Source organism: Triturus cristatus, chromosome 2_1 (assembly GCF_964204655.1).
Source record: "Triturus cristatus chromosome 2_1, aTriCri1.1, whole genome shotgun sequence".
NCBI lineage: Eukaryota > Metazoa > Chordata > Amphibia > Caudata > Salamandridae > Triturus > Triturus cristatus.
In genome coordinates, this window is record NC_140581.1 from 665,297,263 (window position 1) to 665,322,755 (window position 25,493).

A 25,493-nucleotide genomic window follows, 5' to 3' on the forward strand; every position below is an offset into this window, starting at 1 on the left:
ATGCAGGCAGTCTCTCGCTGGATGATGGAAAACTTCATGAAACTGAATGGGGAAAAGACCGAGGTCTTGATTTTTGGTAACCTGCTGGACATTTGGTCCAACGAGTGGTGGCCGGATACGCTTGGCAGCTGTCCCTGCCCTGTATCCCATGGGAAAAATCTAGGGGTCATATTGGATAATTCTCTTTCTTTGAGCCTGCAGATTAGTAGGACAGTGTCCACCTGTTTTGGGATAATCAGGATCCTCAGAAAAATCTCCCAGTTCCTTTCGTTTGACTCACCCAAACAGGCTGTTATTGTCCTAGTAATGTCCAGATTAAATTACTGTAATGCCCTCTATTTGGGCATTAATAAAGGCCTGGTGCGATGTTTGCAGCTTGTGCAGAATGCTGCTGCCAGGCTGGTGATGGATCTTCCGAAATACCACTCTGTCTATGGCCCAGGCCCTGACGGCATTAAAGCACTATTTCAGCGTTATGTCCCTACTAGGCAGCTCAGGTCCTCAAATAAGAATCCATTAACAGTGCCGAGGTTTAAAAAGGCAAAATGGGGAGGCAAAGCTTTCTCTACCAATTCTGCTAAGCTGTGGAACTCCCTCCATGAAGGTCTCTTACTCTCTATCTTCCGTAAGGCCTTGAAGACCTGGCTTTTCACACAGATTTTAGTCTGAGCATGCCATTTTATGTCTGTACTCTGGTCCTGCTATAGCGCCTTGACGCCCTTTGTCTAAGTTAGCACTTTATAAGTTTAATATTCAGTCATTCATTCAAGCACAGTGTCTGAGGTCCTGATTAGCAGGATCCCAATCAGAATAGTCCGGAAACAGAATAACACCAGCAAAAAGTGGGGGTAACCACAAAAGCAGATCCTAATTTCCTAGAAAGCTGAACAGCTTATTCATCAAATGCCAGAACAGAAATGGATTGAAAATAAGGTATTGATGCCACTATAACCTTACCTTACCATTCAAGTATCAAAATCACTAATGCTTGCTGTGGATGCCCTTCAAATTGGGTGGCTTCTGTAGAAATACCTTTCATCCCAGAGCCTTGATAGGGTCCGTGAGCCACCTAAGATGCCAGTGCTTTATTAAAATATGATTGGGACAGTCACTTCACACACAAAAAAAATGTTAGCAGAGATCTTCTCAGTCACTCCAAAATTTAGACTCATCTGCTATTTGAGTAACTTGATTTACTTTTACAGTGATCAGTCGTGATGTTCACAATGTCTCAAGTTTTCTTTCTTTAAAAAAAAAATAATCTTCAGTCTCAGAATTTCCCTATCATAAGCATTAGGTATAATTGCTAGTAATCGGATAATTCTTTTTGTTCTTTTTCTTGCTATTTTTCCTTTCCCTTTCTTTTTAACATTCAGGTTATATGTTCGATTGGGAGTTCTATACTGTCCGCCAAAAAAAATCTGACTCCGTAGAACTGAGGCAGGCCAGGGCATTCTTCAAAGGGTGTTTATATAGAGCAGTGCTTTATAATATGCTGCTGCAGTGAGGCAAATAAACACCTTTATAATATGCACAGCGCAGTTGGATAAGGCTATTATATGCTAAAAAAAATTATTCTAGTGACTCCTGATGAGGAGAAAGTTGTCTGTGAGTGACATTGCTTGAATGGGCCAATGAGCCAGGAAAGGGGGGGGGGGGTGTGTGTGTGTGTGTGTGTGTGTGTGTGTGGTTGTGTGTGTGGTTGTGTGTGTGTGTGCGTATGTATGTATGTGTGTATGTGTGTGTATATATATATATATAGTCCGTCGGTGAGTGATACGAATGTCTGCGCGTAGGTGAGGAGTTACGGCTCATTAGCAGTAAGTGGAGGGGCACGGCGGACGCCGACCCCATTATATACAAATAGACTCTCTCCCCGCCAAAGAAAATGTCAGCCAGCCTAGTGAATGAGCGGGAAGCAGCAGCCGACTAATTGTTTGGCAACCTGCCCAGAACTAACACCAGTATAAGTAACAAGGAGGGAAGTCAGAATATCAGCGACCAAAGTGCCAAACAACTTTTGAGAAATTTGGAAAAGAAAATGAAAAGTGAAATAACCAAATGGTGGGAACAGAAATCCCTTACTAAGTATGAAGAAGTGGGACGAGTTCCCCGGGGACTGAGAATCCTTTTGGCGCCAAGTTTCGAGGAACCTAATCCCGCCATGTTGTTAGAGTGGGGGGAAAGCAATCTGGTGGCATCCATGAACTTGGTTAAAATCTTGATAAAATATGCAGTTATAGATCGTGAAATGCTGCTAGAAAATATTACAAAAATCAATGAAGAACTTGACAAGAATTCAGACCAAAACGAACTCATAACCAAATCTCGCAAAGAAATCAGTGAACGGCTGCGCAAACCTGAAGATCGCATCAAAATTCGTAAAGCGCATAAGTTTGCCCGGGATCAGGCAGATTATGAACAAGGACGAATATATACTTTTTCCCGAAAATTCGATAATGCTAAGAAATTGAAATTCAACAATATGAATTCCGTGAACCCATTGGAGCAACATCAAGACCATACTGAAGCCATACCAGAAAGTGAAGGCGATACAGCATCAACTTCGAGTATGGTTAGTTCAGATCTCAGCAGCCACGAAGGAGGCAATTCCAAGTTGGTGTTGAACTTGGGGGAAGAAATCGATTTTTTAGTGGGAGACCGGAGACAAACGCTCCGTCCGAGGAATCGTTACAATCAAACAGGAAAAGGCGGAACACACGACGAAGAGCAAGGAGAAAGAAGCACAAAACCACAACAAAAGAAAAAACAGCAATGGTACAGAAAGAAGCGTTAATTGATTTAACCATTACAAATTTATCTGATATTACATTAACAGCAGCTGAAAATCAACTTCTTGCTCTTGGCCTCAATTTCTGTCCTGAAAGTTCATTCAATTATGCCAGTACCAGAATCGACATTTTTTGCTTTATCCGAAAACTAAAACTTAAAAAGTTTTTCACTATCAAATCAGGAAATGCATATAATGACGCAGAAAAAGAAAATCAAAACAGCACCATTTCATGCCCAGTCGTTCCAGCATCTGATGCTGAACTTTTACTTAATCTTCATGATTTAGGGGCTTCATCCTCTAACCTGCCACAATCAGACGACAGGGAAGAAAATAGCATACAAAATCGATTGCAGAAAATCAACATATCCCAGAAAGGAGCTGGAGAGAGTCCCTTTAAATCTAAAAGTACATTTATTCCTATCATGCCCAAAGATGCAATTGATATTTTTCATGAATGCGTAATTGAAGATTTGAAAAAACTAAATCGAATAGTTACCAAACAACGTCACTGCAAGAAAAACTACAACCTTACACAATATATAAGGCTGATGAAGAAATTGAGTAGTAACCAAGAGGTGATCATATATAAATCCGACAAGGGAGGCAACATTGTTCTATGGCCTAAAAAATAATATATCAAAGAGGCAATGAGACAGTTAAATGACGAACAATGTTACCACAAATCCAATGGAAGTGAATACAAGAAGGCAAAAGAAGCGATCAAAAAATTGCTGTTTCAATATAAAAGACAAGGTTTAATTTCGTCAGCCGAATTTGGCTATCTCCATATTGAACATCCGGTAATTCCTATCTTGTATCTCATACCCAAGATTCATAAAATGGTCACCCCAACACCAGGCAGACCAATAATATCTGCAATCAACAGCATGAGTGAACATATTTCACATTATATTGATTTTTATTTGCAGGACTTAGTAAAAAGCTTGCCCAGCTATGTGAAAGATACTGGTGACTTTTTGAGTAAGATAAATTCAATTCACTGGAAAGAAAGCTGGTGTCTACTAACACTAGACATTGAATCACTGTACACCAGCATTGACCATTCAGCAGGTCTAAAAGCTATCAGTCACTTTCTAAACACAAGACCATGTGAATATTTTAGTCACAATGAAATGATATGCGAATTGATTGCCTGGTGCCTCAATAACAATTTCTTTATGTTTGACAAAGCCATTTGGAAACAAGAAAGGGGCGTGGCTATGGGGTCCTGTTTCTCCCCCAGCTATGCATGCTTGCATGTTGGCTGGTGGGAGGAACAGGTCCTGAAGAAAATATCTACCATAGACCAGGTCCACCATTGGCTATGATTTATCGATGACGTTTTATGCGTATGGGATGGCGACGAAGCAAGTGCACAAGAATTTGTTAGGATACTTAACAACAACTCTAGCAATCTCAAATTTACTTCAATTATTAGTAGAGACAAAGTAGATTTTTTAGATGTACAAGTATCAATTAGTAACTGTACATTAGAAACCACACTGTTTAGAAAACCGACAGCTGGTAACAGTATACTCCATGGTAGCAGCGAACATCCCAGACACCTCATTGAAAGTATCCCATTTGGTGAGCTACTAAGACTTAAACGTATCTGTAGCTCCCAACAGGAATATACAAAATGCTCTAAAGACATGATAGGGCGATTAAAAGAGAGAGGATATAGTGATTCCACCCTTAAGAGAGCACTTAAAAAGACAGACGATAGACCCAGAGAATCTCTACTAGCCCTTAAAGAACCTACTGCTAGTAATGATGATGAATGTCCACGATTTATCACTACATTCAGCAAACAAGAAGGAAAAGTAAAATCAATCATCAAAAAGAACTGGCCCATTATACTAACGGATGGGGTTCTAGGCAGTAGATTACCTGAACTACACACTATTACATACAGAAAATCTAGATCCATGAGAACTGAATTAGTAAAAACAAGTCCAGAACTCAATATGGTAACCACATGGCTGAAACCCAAAACAGGTTTTCATAAATGCTTATCATGCCGCGCCTGCAAATTTGGCGCCAACACTACTCATTATATAACTCCCTTCTCTCATGTGCCTGTTGCGATTGAGGGTAGTTTTGGATGCAAGACTGAGTATGCTGTATATGTTTTGACGTGCACTTGTGGCTTACGCTATGTGGGTAGCACCAAGCTGCAGGTGCACGTCAGAATTTTGCAGCATATCAGAACCATTGTAAACAACGACAGTGCATACCCAGTCGCCAGACATTTTAAATCAGTCCATAATAATGAGTTAAGCTGCCTATCGTATTATGTCATCAATGCAGTAAGTCCCTTGCGAAGGGGAGGCAACAGAGAGAAACTCTTAAGGAAGTTAGAAACACGCATGATCTTAGAACTAGACAGCAAAATCCCAAATGGGTTGAATACCACTGAAGATATGTATAACTATTTATAAGTTATGCACACACAAGATACTGATGTAATTATTTAAGACAACTAGATGGGCATTCAGTGTATCAGATTTTGAAAACTCAAGGATTGTTGTTTTTTATCTCACTTTATTCATTCATTTTTTCCAATTATTTTAAGAAATTTGGGGGTTTTGGTGCTGTATTAGTCCTTCCCTTTATAAAAACAATCTCTTCACTTTTTATGATTGGCTGTGTCACAAACGATCACAATATATATATTTTTTCTTGTTTGCTTTTTCTGCATGGAAAGGGTATTTAGTATCAAATAGTGAGGGTTATGTATCAATAAACTTTCTTGATTACACATACAACACCCCACGGTTTTGAGATTAGTCAGAAGAAGTAAACACAAACACGAACTAGGAAGTTGAATTCGCTATAACACATTGGTTAATGAGGTTAAATGTGTTACGCATTTATGCAGAAATAAAATTGTATTCAAGAAGGGAACAAACTGGTGCACAAAGAAAGTGATAGGGGCAGCTACAAAATTTATAAATTGTTGCACATTTGACTACATTTTGCACAAATAATTTGTTTACATATTTATTGAGTATGAGTATGTTTACAAATGACTATGCCCTACATTACAATTTTAAGTGGTTTTATATTTATACAAAAATATATTTTTATACAGAAAATGTTTTTAGCAATATTTTTATGTATTTATTATATTTATATAATCCACTAGAAATGTATTTTACAATATTGCATTTTATGCAGTTTAAAATAACAGTTCACGAGTGCAACTAGTTTTTGTTTTACCTTATGAATGTTAACATCTACCTCTCAACAGTATATGGTATACGAAGTGAAGTATTTCTACTATGTTTATTTGGTGATGGTCACGTGATTTATGATGCAATAGGTAAAAGCAATGGCGGATGCAATACTCTGTGTGTGATCAAGGGCACTCAGTGCTCGAAACGCGTCGCAGAGGGAGAGTCAAATGAAATAAAAATCTTCCTGCCTGAGCCGTGAGGGTCCGTTTCTCCTTTGTTTTGCGTTGGGAAAGCTGTGAAAGCAGAAGCTACGTGAAGGTGTGGAGAGTGTACTATTTATATATATATATATATATATATATATATATATATATATATATATATATATATATATGTATATGTAACATATCTTGACTAAAGCAGGTGTTTCCGTCAGCAGTTGTCACCTCAGTCATGGCGTATGTGTATGTGCTCTGGGGGGGGGTCAAGTGGCATCAATGACTTAATCTTTTAATGTTTGAACTAACTAATTTCATCAATGTGCTATGGAGAGTCTCATAAAACCTCTTCCTTTAGCCCTGTTTATTGCCAAGCTCTCTATTTTAGACCAGCGTGAAGTAAAGGTTCTCTAACCAAACAGGGCTTGGGGGATTGTGGGCTCCCTTTTCATAATGATAGTAGTGTTTGCTAGAATCATAGCTAACCTCAGAAAGTTAAAGTCTGCCCTCTAGGTTCTTTATCTGCTATAAAGCTCCAGGATACAGATCTCAAGTGTCAGTAAATTGTCTTGATCCACGATGACTGCCAGGCTGTCTGTCACCCCTTTCCAATAATCACTCCACTGTGGGCAGTCCCACAGCATGTATTTAATCCCAGCAGGTGTCTTGTGGCATCTGAGCCAGTTATGTTTGATGTCAGAGACTATTCTGTTGACTTTCCTGAGTCTGAGGTAGCCCAATCCTTCTCGTTAACTTCTCTACTGACCTCAGCATCCCATTTGATCTTCGGTGAGTTCAACTGTGCACTAGAGTTGGATAGGATTGCCATATGAAGCCAATGTATCAACAGTCTTCTATTCAGCATGTGTTTGTGACTGTGTCGCTGATACTCCACAAATCTCTAAATAGCTGTAGGATCTTTTGTGTTTTAGAATGTGTCCTCAATGCAGACCATGTTGTTCTTCCAAGGTGTCAAACATTGCCAAAGATCCCCCTGGAATAGGTCTTCTATGGTAGATATTCCCACTTCGTCCCAATGTTCTATGTTCTCTGCGGGCAGACTGTTCATGTATCTAGTGATATAATGTATGGATATCAATGGGGCCTAAGGTATGGTCTTTACTATCAGCCTCTGACTCCTTTTGTAACACCAGTGGCCCCTTTCAACAGGTGAGGAGCCTTTCAAGGCAAATGGGTACCAGGGAGAAGGTTCCTGAAGGTTGGTCTTCTGAAGGAAGGTCTCTTGAAAACCTGTTTCTATCATTAAGTACTCGCACTTTGGCCTGGAGAACACAGAACGGTACCATTATACACAGTTGTTACACTGGGCTCTCACTCCACAGGTACAGGAGGCGGCCACCCGTCCCCCTACAAAATTTAAATCTTTCCTCGCCAAAACTACCACCATGAAGGGGGGTAATCTCATTCATATATAATTTCCTGCTCACAACCACACTCTTCCCGTGCCCACGACACATGAACATGTGGGAGGGCATTCTACAACGGGGGATTTCAGAGGAGGAATGGTCGCGAATTTGGACTGACATCCCCAGATTCAATTACTCCATGGAGCTCCGGGAGGCCCATCTCAAGACCATGATGGACTGGTACCTCCATCCTTCAAAGCTTAAGCAAATCTTTCCCAATACCTCTGACAGATGCTGGAAGGGATGCGGTCTCTTGGGTGTCTTCCAACACATCTGGTTGGACTGCCCCTCCATACGCCCCTTCTGGGAAGAAATACTAGCACACATGAAAGATATGTTAGGGTACCCCATCCCAACCTCCATGGCAGGCATCCTTTTGGGGCTCCGTGACCCATCCCTAGAACACCAGACTCGAGCGGACAAAGCAGTAATGTGGCTCTGTATAGGAGCGGCTAAGGTGAGTCTGGCAGCTGCCTGGAAACAAAGGGAAGCCCCGGCGATTTACCTTTGGCACTCCCGGCTGTGGAAGCTGCTTAGCCTAGAACGAATGTCGGACATTTTCCAGGACAAGTACAAGAATTTTGAGTTCAATTGGGAACCATTGGTTACCTTCCTCTCCCGAGGACCAACACTGGCTGTGTGTCCCTCTTCTGTCAGAGCTCTATATCTTTTCCAATTCTGAGTTATCGACTCCTGATTTACGTTGAACAGGTACTAACGTTGAGCCGCAACCACTGTTTGGGAGGGGGTGGGGGGGTGCTGGGGCTTTGGCTATTCATTTCTGGTTTTAGGTTCTTGGGGATGTAATGTACCTCATATTGCTCCTTCTTGTTGAGAGTGTTAGATAGGACCCTGTCACAAAGGAAAGATGGGAGATCTTACACAGCTTGTTTGGGTTTACACGATGAATACTGGAGATTGACCCGACCCCTCATACGTTAGAAACTGTACCTTCTATTATTGCATTTCCGATACGATATGGGGCCGGGATATTAGCTCAGCAATGTGATATTGCGCAACACCCCCTTTTTCTGATGATATGTATGCCGCTCACTGTGATGAGCGAATTAATAGTTCTATCTTAATGAGGTACTTGTAAAACTTTCAATAAACATAAGTTTGACAAAAAAGCAGAGTTGTTCTAATTCACCAACATAACACCATTGAACTCAATTACAGCAGTATCAATATGCCATGCATGGTATAATCCACCATTAAAGTAAATGGCAGTAGTCTCAACATTCAGTAACATCCACTAGAAAACCTTGCATTGTTAACTGTCAGCATTGTCAATAAAGTTCTACATTTTGGAACGTGTGTCTTGGAGTCTTATTTTTACTTTTTTACTTTCACCAAACTGCTGCTGCATCTCCAGGACCCACCACTAGAGGCCATGCCCTCTAAAGCCTTTAGGCGAAAGCACAGGCTCTGGAAAGTTTTACGAATCTCTCTCCAGGTGTTAGAAATGGGGGTCTCTAGTTTGCACCTTTGTCCAAGTAGGGACCCTTCTAATTACACTCCTAAAATAACCCCTGCTCACCACCTTGGTAGCTTGGCACGAGCAGACAGGCATATCCTAGAGTCAGTGTGTAAAGCATTTGCACATAACCAACAGTAATACAATGAAGACACTACAAAAGAACACCACACCAGTTTAGAAAAATATTTTATACACTTAAAACAAGACCAAAACGATAAAAATCCACAATGCAGTACTTAAAAAGGTATACTTTGCAAGAATACTTGAAAAATACAGTTCGTACGAGTTGGTAGCGCCCCTGGGGCTACCGCGTTGCTGAAAACAACAGAGTCTAACAGTTCCAGCCGACCGCGTCAGTATGGTCCAGCGAAAGCTGGACAGACTTGGTAACAGTACTTTTCTTTTTGCGGCTGGCACGGTGGTGAGAGCGGGGCGTGGCAACCGTTGCGGTTCCGTTGCAAAATGTAAGCAGTGCAGGCTGCGGTGTCCTCTCGATGCAGTGCAGGCAGCGGCTCGATGACGATCGTCCAGACGGCGTTGGTGAGACCAAGGCTTACGGTGCAGGGCGAGACGGTGCTCGATGTGGTGCTGGCAGGTTGAAATTACGCGATAGAGCTGGTTAGCGGGAGCTGGTATCGGTCGGCTCAGATGGTTGCAGGGACGAGGCGCTGGGTCCTGAAACTTACAAGCGGTGCCCCTGGCCACGATGTGGTAACGGATGTCAAAGACAGCAGCAGCAGCGACGGTGAGTCCGGGATGACAAAACACACAGCAAAGTGGTAGTCTCTCCTCACAGCTTCTCCAGCTCTTCTTCTTAGCAGTCTTCTTGGTCCGAATGAGTTTTAAAGTTCTGGGGTCTGGGCCCCAATATTTATATCATAGATCCTTTGTTCTCTGGAGGCAGAGTGTCTTTGCCCAGCCAGAACCATTTCTGTCCTCTCTGGTGCAGCTTCCTGGCAGGAGGTGGAGACCAGGCCCATTCAGGTGAAAGGAAATCTCCTCCCCCCTACTCTAAATGCAGCCCAGGTCTATTCAGCTCAGTCCTGACTCATCCAGATCTGGAGCCACTGCTCCTCCACAGCTCCTGTCATCCCAAAGCCAGACAGGTAATACACATCGTAGCAGAGGCAAACTGGATGGCTAAGAAAATACCTACTTTCTAAAAGTGGTATTTTCAAACACAATGTAAAAATCACCCTCACTACAAGATGTATTTTAACATTCTGAGTGCAGGCATACTAAACGTTATTTTCTTATCTTGTTCCCAGGGGTAGCTATGTTTATAAGATGTTATAAGCAAACTCCCTATTCTATCCTATGGGAACAGGTGGCCTTGCAAGAGCGGCGTCATCTCGGCCTCGGACAAGGCCGCTGCCTGCCCAGAGGACCGAGGGGTACTCGAGGACACGCCCTGAGCCCTGGCAACCTCCCGCGACACCAGGGACCTCCGCGGGTGTTTGCGGCGAGGCAGAGGCGCCGTGGTTCGAAAGGAGGGAGCCCTGAAGGGCCGCACCACAACTTCAAAACCTGGAGCCACCGGCGACGCCGCAGAAGTCCCCGCACGCGGCAAGGGATCCGCAGACGTCCCAGGAAGAGAAGGAGAAGAGGGAAGAGGCCTGCAAGGCCGCCACATAGGCCTCCATCTGGGCTCTGGTCGCCCATCGCCGGGGAACGGCGGATAAAGTGGCAACGCGCGGGGCTCCACCACCCTCGGAGAACCCGCGCCCCCGGGATCGGGCCTCAGGGACAAACTGCGACACTTACCAACAGGTGAGCGACGCCCTTGCGGCCTGGGAGAGGGACGATGTCGGAGACTGAAGCGGCGGGTCTTGAAGCCTTCCATGAGGGACGGGCGCGGCGACGCCGCCGACCTGGACATGCGTGCCGAAAGGAGTTTCATCCCGCGCTCCCGCCGGGTCTTCAGCTTCATTTGCTGACACGCCTCGCAGTCCGTGGAGTTGTGGTCCCCCAAACACCACATGCAGATGGGGTGAGGATCCGTCGCCGACATCTGGCGCGCGCAATACGAGCACGTCTTGAAGCCCGAAGGCATCTGCACACTGTTCTCAAGAAAAACGCTCAAAGCGGAAAAAGAAGGCCTGAAACAGGCTAGGAACTCGATCCGGATCCACGTTGCACGCGAAAAAGAAGACAACTGATGGAGCTTATGTGACCTCGCTGACGTCACGCCCGCGGAGGATGTCGGGCGGAGTCGGGTTGTACCGCCCCCCGGCACGCAGAGATGCTGGGCAAGAAAGCTTTCCGGGTCAAGTCTCGCGCCTGGGGATAATTCTACATTAAGGAATCTGCGGCTAGAATCGTCTCTACCAGATACATCGTTACCAAAGGTAAGTAACTTGTACTTAAAGGTTACTCATGTGGGTGGCAAAATCAGTGCTGCAGGCCCACTAGTAGCATTTGATTTACAGGCCCTGGCACACTCAGTGCACTTTACTAGGGACTGACTAGTAAATCAAATATGCCAATCATGGAAACACCAATCCTTAATAACAATTTACAACAGGAGCACTTGCACTTTAACACTGAACAGAAGTGAGAAAGTGCGCAGAGACACTAAACCATTACCTCATAGAAGACTTAGAGCAACTGTTATGGGGCAACTTCGGGTTGGGGGAGGCTGCAGTACTTGCTGCAGACCCCCCAATATGTTGCTGGTGACCTTATCCTTCTGGGGCACTACAGAGGAGAATGAATTAGGACCTCTGCATGGGCTTATGAGGCTCCCCCTATCCCCCTGAGACTTGAATATTATATGTAAAGTGTGTTGTCAATTTCTCTTGGGTGCCCCGGCCCCACATGCTTTGTTCTGTTTTTTGGATTTTTTTCCCTTTAAAGTGGGGCAGCGTGGTGAACCCTCTCCTGTGCTGCCCAGATGGCTGTCCACACCAGCACTTTATTTTGGTCTCCTATCATTTAAAATGACGCTTTTGCTGGGAGCTCGGTTTTCTAGCTCACTGTGCCATACCTGCTCTTCTGCTCTTCTCTTGCTTGTGTGGGTATCTTGTGCAAAGTTCTCTGCGCCAACCAGCAGCATATCCTCTCTGACGCACTATCCAGGTCCCACAGCCTCCTGGGAACTTGCAGGGCACCTGTGTATTAGCGTAGTCAAGGGTCAGTCCACAGATGTTCCGGGTGCTGCATCCAAGGTTCCAAAGTAGGCTCATTCTCCCCACTGTTCTTCAGGGGGACATAAGAAGGCCAGCTCTATTGGCCGGGAAGTATACTATTTTGTAGTAAATGTGGAATGGACAAGGGGCAGTGTTTGGAAAATGGTGAATAATTGCTCTTAGTGGGGTTAAGGGAAATTTAGGGAGGGGTTTGGGAAGCACATGCTTATTAGGCAGTGTTAATCAAGGGTTAGGGTGCTCCCAGGTAGTTATTCACTGCGCTGGAGTCAGAGGTTCCAGAGGTGAAGCTGACTGTCCTACTCGATCCGAGACATTTACTAAGTGGGAGTGAACTTACACTTGGATTATATTTCTTTTGTAAATCAGACCCTTAAAACGTAAAATAAAGTTCACCAAGTCCAAGATGCTGTACTGTACATGGGATTATTTAGGTCTTAGGTTACAAGCAGCATACCTTTTGGATTTTTTTTTTTTGTGTGAGATTTCTCCACTGCTTGTGTCCCATTGAAATGCATTGTGGTAAATGGTTTAGTCAGTCACAAAAAGGGGGAAATATAATGGCCGATAACAGATTTTAGGCACTATATAAATCTTTTGTTGGTGAAATCATACTAATTTTAGGAACTGCAGTGAGTTCTCAGGTGATTTTACCCTTGTAAAAAAGGTGGATCCTCTACTGGAATTTGATAAACCATGTTTAAGAGAAAACTGGTTCTTTCATGGTTTTCTCATAGGCGTTATGGAAGGAAGGAAGAAGCTAAAATGAGAACACTTTCTATAAATTACTCAGGATGTAAAATATACTTCCAACAGCATAAGCAGTCTGTCACTTTATTCCCAAGTGTTCTACTGCAGTTTCATTAGCCAGTTATAACAAACAACTTGAGTTCTAACAACCTATACTCATGACAGATGTGGAAAACGTGTGATTTCCATGTTGCTGGAATCAGAGCTGTACAACAAAGTATTTTCTGTGGCAAGAACTGTAGTTGAGGAACACTTTGAAAGGTTACATTTTGACATAGACTTTATGGTTAGTGCTCTAGAAAGCTAAAATAAAGACAATTTTTTTTTATAAATTCTCAAATATTTTCCTTACCCAGGACAGAAGAATAATCTGCTATGCTGAGTGAAACTTGTACTTTAAGCACTAGCAGTTGGCGCTCCAGTGATATACCCTACACCTAGAGAGCTAACATTCTGTATTCAAACCAAAAGTGAGGGTCTCCTGAATGCCGTTTGATGGGTGTAGAAGCTGTTGCATTTAAAGCCTTTCCTGTGGAGTATGCTAAAGTAAATGAGTGAGCAGGTGTTATTGCAGATAGGAAATCAGCTGGTTAAAAATGTGAGGGGATCATGGGTTTTCAATAATTTGGGGCATAATATATATTTTAATGGGGCATGATAGACAAAGACAGAGCCTGCACCAAAGTCCAGCCTTGCCTCTCCACATCTCTTTACTGGGTTACCCATTTTCTCTACTGTCAAATATGTTCTTGATTTCAAAATAGTGACACTTTTGGAAGACATAGAAGGTTTTTTTAATCTTCTATTTAAATGTTTGAGTAGATTTTTATTTTTAGAGTTGCCGGAAGCTCTTTATAAACAGATCTCATATTTAATGTTGATAGGTTTGTGGTCCAATGGGTAATGACACTCCAAAGGAGTTGCTGTGTGAACATTTATTTTATTCTTTTTACTTTTTCTGCTTCCTATTTCAAGTAGTTGCATCTCCCTGCATTAATGTCCACTGGCTTCAAAGTAACTTTTACCGTATGTTATATATAAAGAAAACATATTAAAACATATATTTGTCTATAAAAATAACTTCCCATATGCCTTATAATCTGCTGCATTCAAACATCATTAATTAAAATTCATTTTAATAATTTAACATTGTAAGTCAGACAAAGCTGTGAGGGCATTGTTTTGATATACTACACAATTTTTACTGACTGAAAACCCTTAAAATATATAATACCAGCATATTGAAAGGACTGTTTTTATGAACTTTGCAGCAGCAGAGGTAACGGATGTTTTCACACACATATTTGGCCTTCTGAACAGGAGCGTGAATGATTCTATAGTTGCCCTCTACATCAACATGACAGTAACAAAAGGACGAGGTGCCCACTTAGTCTACCCTACAAATATAGACCTCAGAAAACTGCACAGGGCTAATCCTAAATCTGTTTACTACTTAACAGGTGGAAGAATGGCACACACCCTGAAACGTTTTGTGTCTACTAGCCTCAGTGGCATCATATTTTTGGTCAATGTCCCTTTGTCAGGCATTAGCTGGAATAAAACCATTCTTGAAAAGATGAGTAATTGTCTCGAGGATATTCCCCAAAATAATAAGGGGCTCCTCAGTAGTCCTTATGTGGGCAATTCGTTAGATACTCCATGTGGTTTCCCCCACAAATCTCATCATACGGGTGTATTGCCATTGTTGTATGTCCCCAGATAGTCACCCAGAGAAATAATGGAGGCCCAATAGGAAGTATAAAGAATGTTATTTAACTCTTCTGAACTTTTTTGTGACGATAAAGTTCCTAAGTGCTATTGTGTTACACTACCAATCTGAGGGTCCCCTATCTAAATGAACCCATTATCACATATTGTAAAGAGAAAAGAAGAATGTGTAGACCAGGGAAAACAAAAAAGAACATAAAAAATGTAATACACAGCACAATAGTTTATCAGTCTGAGAGCAATGGCATAATTAAAACTATGGAATTAGGGTAATTCTCTAGACGTTTTTGTCACACTCAACTGAATGAGCTATAGTCGATTGATTTGTGCGCTGAGTTAGCCAACACAATGTTGTGTATTCATCAGGACAAAGTCTTTGTGCCTCACCTATAAGAACCAGTTAAAACCCGGCAATCAAAAAAAAGATACAGGATATACTGTCAATGATTTTGGAAACAAGGTTTCTACTGTAGATTTTTCAAGTATACCCTCTGAAACACCAAATAAATAGTTTAAAAGAATAAGCAGTTTCAAGATGAAGGCAGTTCAGCTGGAGAAATACCGTTACAAAAAAAAAAGCTGTGCTCAAATTCATACCATGGGCAAAAAGTGTTTCGGCACAGCAGAGAAGATTGGAATCAGCATCCAAAATGGCATCATATTAATACCACAAATTGCAACACATGAAGCAGTATTTAGAACTAAATTACCGATGATCCCGTCAGTGACATTTTCTCCTTAAAACATCTCCTAGAGCAAATACATATATATTAAAGGAGCATAGTGAATAACTCACCATTGCATGCGTAAGTGTTGTTGTTACAAAACCTCCATCAAAATGGCATCAAACTCGATGGCAGGTACTCCTCTTCACCTGCGAGCTTACTCAAATCAATCCACCAGTCATGCAGGAACCTCTACATTTTTTACACAAAGTATGTGTGCGTGTGTGTATATATAAGGTAGCAGGGACCCTATGTAGTTCTCAAGTTGCAGGTGGACAACATCTCCGTTAGATCGAGCACTCTACAATACCACTGACGAGCTTTTGGAGATACACCTGTGCGCTAGTGAGAGGTACTGAGACCTGAAAGAATTGGGGAAGCTTTCTCAGCAACCCCAGATGAATTTAGTTTTTTAGCACTACTGATGAAGGATAATATCCAGAAACACGTGTCTAGAGATTTTCAGCACTAACCTGCACCAACTTTGGTGAAACACTTCGGCAAAATTACAAGTAAGCATTTAAAGTGAAATGCATTTACTATAATGCTAAGGGGTGAGGTTAAGCAGTGAGCCATTGAGCTGACGAGCTTTTGGAGATGCAACTGTGCGCCAGTGAGAGATGCTGAGACCTGAAAGGGTTGTGGCAGCTTTCTCAGCAACCCCAGATGATATTTTGTTTTTTAATCTTTACTGATGAAGGACAATATCCAGAAACGCATGTGTCTAGAGATTCACAGCACTAACCTGCACCAACTTTAATGAAACACTTCAGCAAAAACTCAAGTAAGTATTTAAAGTGAACTGCATTTACCATAATGCTAAGGGGTGAACTGTGCTGGGAGATGAAGCAGTGTGCTCTCATTCCCCTTCTGTTTGAAAAGGCTTCCCTGAAACATTGAGCTGACAATCTTTAGGAGATGCACTTGTGCACCAGTGAGAAGTACTGACACCTGAAAGGGTTGTGGCAGCTTTCTCAGCAACCCCAGATGATATTTTGTTTTTTTATCTCTACTGATGAAGGATAATATCCAGAGACACATGTGTCCTGCACCAACTTTGGTGAAACACTTCAGCAAAAACTCAAGTAAGCATTTAAAGTGAACTGCACTTACCATAATGCAAAGGAATGAACTGTGCTGGGAGGTGAAGCAGTGTACTCCCATCCTCCTTCGATTTTATGGGGGTTATCAAAAAAATCAATTAGGCCAACTTCTTGGAACACACGTTTCAGGTAACTGAACCAAGGAATCTTCTCAGCATTAGACATAAAAAGGCAATCTGTAATAATAGATCTGGAGAATTCTAGATCCAATGAAAGCCAAATCGTTGCCCATAACAGCATATGGGCAAGGCCAGTGTGGTCCTTGATGTGTTTCAAATCCAATTTAGAGTGGCAAAAAAGGGTCGATACGCTTTTAGGTGCCATCAGAAGCATTCTAATAAGGTTGTTCTGTAAAACTTGAAGCTTAGTGCAATTAATTTGACCCCACACTCCTGCCCCATAAGTGACAATCTAGAGACATATTACTTTGTAACAATTATCAACTCTTCAACTGGTTTCTTGCTCAAATTGGCTGTGAAACGAAAAAGTGCCTCTACTTCTCTATTTGCCTGCTGCGCTCCTAGAGTCAATAAAGGGTCCCATGAAAGCTGTGTGTTAAAAAGGATCCCCAAATAAGAGAAGCTTTTCTCAATCACATTAACCTGCACCACAAATGTTTTAGACTTTGTTAGTTTGGGGTCTCACACCATTACATACAATTGTTTGCAGTTCACCTTTAAGTCAATGGGATGCCATAATATCTGCAAAATCGTCAAGGGATTTTTACTGGCTCATAGTTGTGCTTGCTAGAAGGACAGCATCATCTGCATACATGAGTGTGGGAACAAAGTCTCTTCCAATCGTTGGATAATCTGGGTTCTTCTGCAATAAGTGTGCCTCTAAACCATTTGTATAAATAAGGAACAGAAAGTGGGCCAAGATATATCCTTGACGAACTTCCTCAGTTGAGGAAATTGGGTGTGTTTTCTCACCATCAGTGCCATAACTTATCTTGACTGTGGTTTTGGAGTGTAACCTACATAAAAGAACAACTAAGGTTTCAGGTTTATATTATTTATTTTGAATGTGTATTTTAAATTAACTATATTTAACATTTTTAAAATAAACTAACTATAAAATTTCAGATAGGGAGATCTCCACCCCGATGCTGTATATCCTCACCGACAGGGGTTAGAGACATGTAAGTCTTCACGGAGGTGTAAATATCTACTCTGGAATGAATTGTGAATAGCAAAAAATAGTAAATTTAAATATCAAAGTATAGGAGTAGATCTACATATGAGTAGAACAGCACATGTAAATTTACCTCTGCGATCAAGTTAAGAGTACAAGTTGCTGTATTGAGTAGGTCCAGCCTTTTATATTTTTCAAAGCGAGAAAATTAGCCTAAATCAAACAGAGTTTTTTTCAGTACAAAATAAACATATTAAGTGATGTGCATATTACTTTTTTATAGGATGATGTTCAACCAGCGCAAGATGCTTTGCCTCGCAAGACTGTAATAAAGCTGAGTACACAGCCAAGGTAAATAAGAAGTAACAATAAAACAATTCAGGCTCAGTATGGGACATTGGTGTTAACGAAACTGTACATTGTGTCCTGTTCTAATCTGTTTCTAGTAAATGCATTTACATTTAAGGAATCTAGGGTCACGTGTATGGAGGTTTTTTACCGGTCGCAAATGGCCCAGTTCGCAGAATCAGGCCGTTTGCGACCAGAAAAATGAATTTTCCTATGTACCAAGCCCATTTTGTAATTTGGTGACCTATTACCAAATCGCAAAACGGGTTAGTGATTTGGTATTAGGAAGGGGAATGTTAAGGGTGTCCCTTCCTTATAGCGACTCGCAGTGCTATGTAAGAATGTTTTGCGAGCGAAATGCAGTTGAAAAACATTTGCATTTTACCACCAACTTGAAGTTGGTGATAACTCAGTCGCAAACGAGAATTGTTGCCCAGGGGACCCCTTCCCCTTTGTGAATGCATGCATAAACGTTTTTAAGAGCAGGCAGCACTGCCTTCTCTTAAAAAATGAAACCGAAACGTGTAATTATTGTTTGTGATACGCATTCAATATTTCTATAAGGAAAACAGGATGCTTTTTTTAAAAAAAGTTGCTTTATTTAAACGCAAACACAGACATGGTGGTCTGCTGGCCCCAGCAGACCACCATTCCTGTATTTTTAGCGATTCTTAATGGGTCGCAAATTGCATCCTACATCATGAATATTAATTAGGTAGGTAAATTGTGACCCCATTAGGAATCGTTAAGTGTGTCAAAGACACATTAGTACATAGGTGTTTGCAATTTACTAATAGAGAATCGCAAAATATCGGAAATAGGAAATCTCAAAATGAAACCTACGTACATATGGGCTCAAATCTTCCAAACCTCTGTTAAGACTTAGAATAGAGTTAGTACTTATGTGTCATTTAACTAAAATACCTGTTTTGAGTAATGATTATATGCAATTCTTTGTTTTCATAGTTCCTATGGTTGAAATTTTCTCTGTTCTTTTATTTTTATGCTAAGAGCCTTAGGACTGAAATCTAGCCTGAAAACTATATTTTATGATTATCCAGTATTGGGGTATCTTTCATAGATTCACATGCCTGAATCATTCCCCGTCGTCGAGATGGGAGTCCCATGGTAAAATACAAAAGCAGTGCCGTAAATAATAAATAGGCAAAAAAGGGCCCAAGGCCATCCATTATAGCCTATCTAGGTCCTTTTTCAAAAATGACCAAAAGTTGGCTCCAGCCAATCAGCTGTTAGCACCCTCTAAAACACATCCAGCAGAGACAAGTTCTCTTCAGATTTTCACCTCACGTCGTGTGGAACTGAGTCTCCATGAGTGCTACTCATTTTTTTCCTTCTATTCAGCTATTTTGAACATTATGTCTGACAAAAAAGGCCCCTTCCACCCTTGCAAGACCTGTGGGCAGAAGAGGGTCCATGTAGATGACCTACATAAAGAATGTATTTATTGCCTTTATCTAAGTCATGAGGTGAAAGACTGTAAAATATGTTGCACCTTTTCTAACAAAACCCTCAAGGACAGTGAGGGAAGATTACTTTTGTGGCTTCAGTCCACAAAACAACAGTCTTGCTGTTCAGATGAAGAATAAGAACTGGCTTCAACATCTCACAAAAGGGCTAGATCACAGGAAAGATCTTCAGGTGAGGGAAGAAAACATCTTCAATCTTCTCAAGAAAAGCCTGTAAGTAAAGATAGGCGTTCCAAACATTCCTCTGAGCCAACGTTGTCCGTTACCTCAACGCCTGTCAAGCATTAAAAAGAGCGTCCAAGATCATCTTCTACTGATTCTGTGAGTAGAAAGCAGATAAAAAAGTCAGTGTCGATGACGATCTCTCTCTTGTCGTTGACGATATGTGTAACATCATCGACAACATTGTCGACGGCAACCGTCACAACGACGGCGATACAGTCCCCCATATCATCTACAAGGATTTCTATAGTGACGAGACTTTCGTCATTGAAACCCGTCGATGGCGGAGACACCATCGACGAAGAAACCGCCGATGAAGACTCCGTCGACAGCAACATGTCCAACAACGAAGGTAACATCGTCGACAGCGACATCTGCTTTGACATTACAGACGCCAACACCATTGAAGAAGGAAATTCCTTAAGTAATAATTTCTGCATCGTCTATGCCCCCGTTGATGAGGATAATTCAAGTCTTGACCGTTACAAAGACATTTCTACACCCGTCTTTGCAAAGCTATAGTAAAGTATCACCTTTACTCCCATCACACCTTTTGGAAGATTATTTTTGAGGAGGAAGATGGTGAGGATGATGAAGGCCTAAATGGGGTAGTTTACAGTCCATCTGAGCTCCATGTAAAATGCCAGGATGATGATGATGAGGAAGATTACAATGAGGCACATTATTATCAGGAACAATATATGGCTCCACGTCATAGCTATCAATTTAATCTCTGACAGGAACTGCGCCACAGAGAAATGGCTCATCTACCGCCATCATTGATACAGGATCTGCAAGCCATGTTAGCAGATTACAGACAAAGTTTCCCTCCTCAACAAAGTCAACCAGAAAACCAGGTTCCTCAGGTGGAATTACCAACGACAGTACCAGAGCCTCAAGTGCCTAGTACACCGGCAAATGCAACGGGTCCAGTTCTTGCTGACCCTGGAGATCAGAACATTTCCTCTTCGGAGGATGAGGTTGAAGAAGGTGAATTACCTTATTCAACATCCGTTCCTGATCCTTGGGATGATTATGTAATCCCGACACCATTCCCTCTTCCACACTTACCTTCAGATTCTCCTCCAGAAGACATTGGGGGGTTTCATAATTTGATGCAGAGGGCAGCCAATAGGTTCCACTTACCCATCACTGTAAAACAAACAGAATGTTTTCTGTACGATTTTAAAGAGGACACAAGGAAGTTGGTACGTTTCACTCGTATTATCGACCTTATATGGCAGGAGGGTGTAAAAATTATGAATACCCTGGTGTTGCCTTGTGTAGAAAAGACATGTAGAGCTCCGGAGGACTCTCCACCTTGCCTATTGGACACCCAAAGCCAGATTCTGTCATCTCCCAGGCCGCACAGAGACGTTCGAAGAAACCGGCTACGCCAATTACTACTCCCCCAGACAGAGAGGGACGTCGGATGGACCTTCTGTGGAAGAAATGTTTGTGCAGCAAATGCTTTAGCCTTTATCGGCCGCTATGACCGGCAAATGTGGTCCGATATGGCAGCGCTGATAGACCTCCTTCCGGAGGAAAGCAGACAGGACGTCCGAAAGATCCTATTAGAGGGTGAACGGGCTGCCTCTGAAACAATTGAGTGTGCCCTAGACATAGCAAACACAAGTTTTAGATAATTGGCGGGAGCAGCAGTTCTTTAACGCCAGGGGTGGCTGAAAGCTACTACCTTCAGACCTTCAGGCTAAGGTTCTTGACATGGCGTATGATGGAGAGTTGCTTTTTGGCAAACATATCGACGAGGCTCTTTTGGCAATCTAGAATGATACAAAGTCCTTAGGAGCTCTGCAGTATAGAAGAGTACCTACAAAGGAGGATATCAAAGAACTCAACAATACAAACCTCAATATTGCCAATCTTACAACCCGCCATTGTATCGTCAATCATAAACAGCTTGTTTCTCTCTCCAGGGAGGCCGCAAGCGAACACCGCAACAGGGCTGTGGCTCTGGCAGAAAACAATGAGTACGTCAGGGTACCAGTCAAATTTCCCTCCCTGCCCATGGGTGTGAAAAGTTCTGCTTACGCACAGCGATGGCACGAAATAACATCAGACCGCTGGGTGTTGGACCTAGTCACCAAGGATCACACCCTGGAATTCATTCAGAAACCACCTATTACTCTGCCCAGGGGTTCCCCTCCCCCTCGTCTTCACTTATTACGAAAAGAAGGCTGGATCATGCTCCTCAAGGAAGCTATAGAGGAAGTACCATTCACTCAGAGAGGAAGAGGTCTCTATTCTCGTTTCTTCCTAATAAGAAAGAACTCAGGAGAATGGCGACCGATTCAGGACCTAAGAAAACTCAACAAGTTTCTCAAAAAACAGGCATTCAGGATGGTAACACTCTCCGATATTCTGGGATGCTTAAACAAAGGAGATTTCATGACTTCACTCGACATGGAAGACAAATATTTTCATATCCCAATCCACCCAAAGCACCGCAAATATCTACGGTTCACAGTGGCTGGTACCCACTATTAATTCAATGTGCTCCCGTTTAGTCTAAAATCAGCACCACGGATTTTCACCAGGTGCCTAGAACCAGTAGCAGTGGCCTTGCGATCTCACGGTTTTCAAGTTTTTCCATACCTCGACGATTGGCTGCTCAAAGCTGCAACAGCGCAGGAATCCGACCAGGCAACGGCAGCTTGTCTCCATCTATTCAATACATTGAGACTCACTCTAAACAGGGAAAAATCTAAATTACGTCCAACTCAGGTAATATCATTTCTGGGAGCATCCCTGGACACCGACCTATGCAAAGCATTCTTGTTTCAAGAGAGACAGATGAGACTCCAAAGGACCATTTCAAGAAGAAAGTCAGTTTCTGTACGAATGTTCAAATCGCTCCTAGGGATGTGCTCGTCAGCAATAAATGTAGTACCTTTAGCAAGACTAGAGATGAGACCTCTTCAGGAGAAACTACAGAAAGATTGGGAACAAGCTTTGGGATCTTTCGAAGATGTAATTCGAATCACAACAAGGATGGTGGAAACTGGTCTCAAACGACAAATCTTGTTCAAGGTCTAACAAAGTACCCCAGATTTCATTCTGACAACAGACGCCTCCATGGAGGGATGGGGAGGTCATCTGCAGGATTTGCAAATCCAGGACAAGTGGTCTTCGATACAGAAAAAACAACACATCAACAGATTGGAACTCAAAGCCATATTCCTATATCTTAAGGCTTTCCTGCAAGAATTACAGGGTCCTCAGTGCTGGTCCGTACGGACAACATGACCAGCATGTACTATATAAACACACAAGGAGGAACAAAATCCATGACACTATCTCAAGAAGCACAGGATTTATGGGAATGGGCGACGCTCCATAGAATTTCATTGAGGGCTGAGCATGTCAGGGATCTACACAATACCCTAGCAGATACACTAAGCAGGTCTCAGTCCAGCTGCCACGGGTGGGAGCTAAAGCAAGCACAGGTGGACAGGATCTTTCAAAGATGGGGGAAACCAGCTCTGGACCTGTTTGCAACGAAGGAGAACATAAAATGCCAGTATTTTGCCAGCAGGTTCCCACTACCGGGGTCAAGGGGGAATGCCCTTTTAATGCGATGGTCATGGATTTATTCCTACGCTTTTCCCCCCATCCCATTGATCCACACGGTACTAATCAAAATGAAGTCGGAAGGCTGTCGCCTAATTTTGATTGCACCACGTTGGCCCAGGCTGTATTGGTTCCCGGAGCTACTTCTATAGTCACAAGACAGACCCATTCGTCCTCATCCGTCACCAACGATGTTATCGAGGAACAAGGGCCAAGTGATTAATCCGGATCCACGTTCTCTTCACTTGCACACATTTCTCCTCAATTCCCTAGAATTTAAGGATCTCAATATTTCACAGGACTGTAGAGAAATACTTGCTAAATCCTGTGCTGAACGCACTATCAAGACATTTCGTCTGAATTGGAAAAGATTCTGTTGCTGGTGCGGAAAGAACAAAGTTCATTCAGTGCAAGCCCCTACTGAGCAGATTTTACCTTACCTACTCTCACTAGCCAAGTCAGGTCTCACCATTTCTTCAGTAAAAGTTCACCTGGCTGCAATTTCCCAGTACAGGAAATCTCCTCAGATTCCTTCTCTCTGTTCATCTTCTCTCATAAAACAATTCATGAGAGGCCTTTTCCGCGCGTTTCCTCCGGTGCGCGTACCTCCACCAGACTGGAAACTTAATTGTGGTCATAGCGCAATTGATGAGACGACCATTTGAACCAATACATAAAGCAGAACTTAAATTTCCCACATGGAAGATATCCCTCTTGCTATCTCTTACTTCTGCAAGAAGAGTGAGTGAAACACAGGCTTTTACAATCAAAGAACCTTTCCTACGCTTTACAGAGAATTGCGTTGCTCTTAGGACAAATCCTAAGTTTATTCCAAAAGTACCAACGCAATTTCACCTAAATGAACCGGTAATATTACAAGCTTTCTTTCCAAATCCATCCAGCCCAGCTGAACAGTCTTTGCATGCATCACAAAACAAAGGAAATAAGGAAAACAGATCAACTTCTGGTGGCCTACAGTCAAGGAAAACACCGAACCGCAGCAACGAAACCCACGATCGCCAGATGGACTGCATCTGCGATACAGTTCTGCCACGAAAAAGCAAATAAACCTCTGACAGTGAGGGCTAAAGCGCACTCCACGAGAACAGTCGCTGCATCTACAGCCTTGTTTGCTGGAGTGACATTAGACAAAATATGCCATGCTGCGACATGGAAGAATGTCCACACGTTTACAAGACACTACTGCCTCCAATCTGCACAACGGGAGGATGCAGCGGTTGGGCAAGCTGTTTTACGTCATCTTTTTAACTAAGGTCAGATTCTTTAATGTTCATAAAGGAATGCTTCTTGTTTTTTCTTTCTTTAATCTTAATTAGAATAAGTGATCAAGTAACCCTATTTGGCAATTTGTACCTTAATATGATTTGTGATGTATATTTGGATGGTTACGTCACCTTTCACTGTTTTAATATTTAAATATAGTGTAATGCTTGGCACATGCATTGTGTGAAAGATAGTGGATAACTATTGGGAGTTTAAAATTACATGTCTCCCACCTTCTGCTAACTACAGAACAATTAGGTTACTGCTTGCTATTCTGATTCAGGCATGTGAATCTATGAAAGATACCCCAATACTGGATAAGAAAACAAGTTACTTACCTGTAACCACAGTTATCCAGTATTGGTATCTTTCATAGATTCCCATGCAACCCACCCTCCTCCCCGTGGAGTCAGTTCTCATTGATTTTGGGGTATACTTACTTCCCACTTGTGCTTGGAAAATCTGAAGAGAACCTGCCTCTGCTGGGAGTGTTCTAGAGGGTGCTAACAGCTGATTGGCTGGAGCCAACTTTTGGGCCTTTTAGATAACGGACATAGATAGGCTACTAATGGATGGCCTTGGGCCCTTTTTTAGCCTATTTATTATTTATAGCACTGCTTTTGTATTTTACCGTGGGACTCCCATCTCGACGACGGGCAATGATTCAGGCATGTGAATCTATGAAAGATACCAATACTGGATAACTGTAGTTACAGGTAAGTAACTTGTTTTCTTGTTTTATTCTGTCAGAGCACTGAACGTGAAAGTTGTTTGTTGAAAGGATGCTTAGTTTCCTATGATCACGTTTACTTGATAATCAGGTTGGTAACTTACATTTGCAAACATTGTATGGAATTTCACAGGCCGAAATGACCCT

The 25,493-nt window shown here is 42.3% G+C and overlaps 1 protein-coding gene across 2 annotated transcripts in view; it reads left to right on the forward strand.

The window, feature by feature from the left end:
- MAN2A1 (mannosidase alpha class 2A member 1) overlaps positions 1-25,493 on the forward strand; it is a 1,157,125-nt gene that overhangs the window by 637,824 nt on the left and 493,808 nt on the right. For both annotated transcript variants that reach the window (XM_085632583.1, XM_085632582.1), the window contains one exon: positions 17,968-18,035. In XM_085632583.1, coding sequence (XP_085488709.1) covers positions 17,968-18,035 — 68 coding nt within the window. The remainder of the gene's footprint in view (positions 1-17,967; positions 18,036-25,493) is intronic.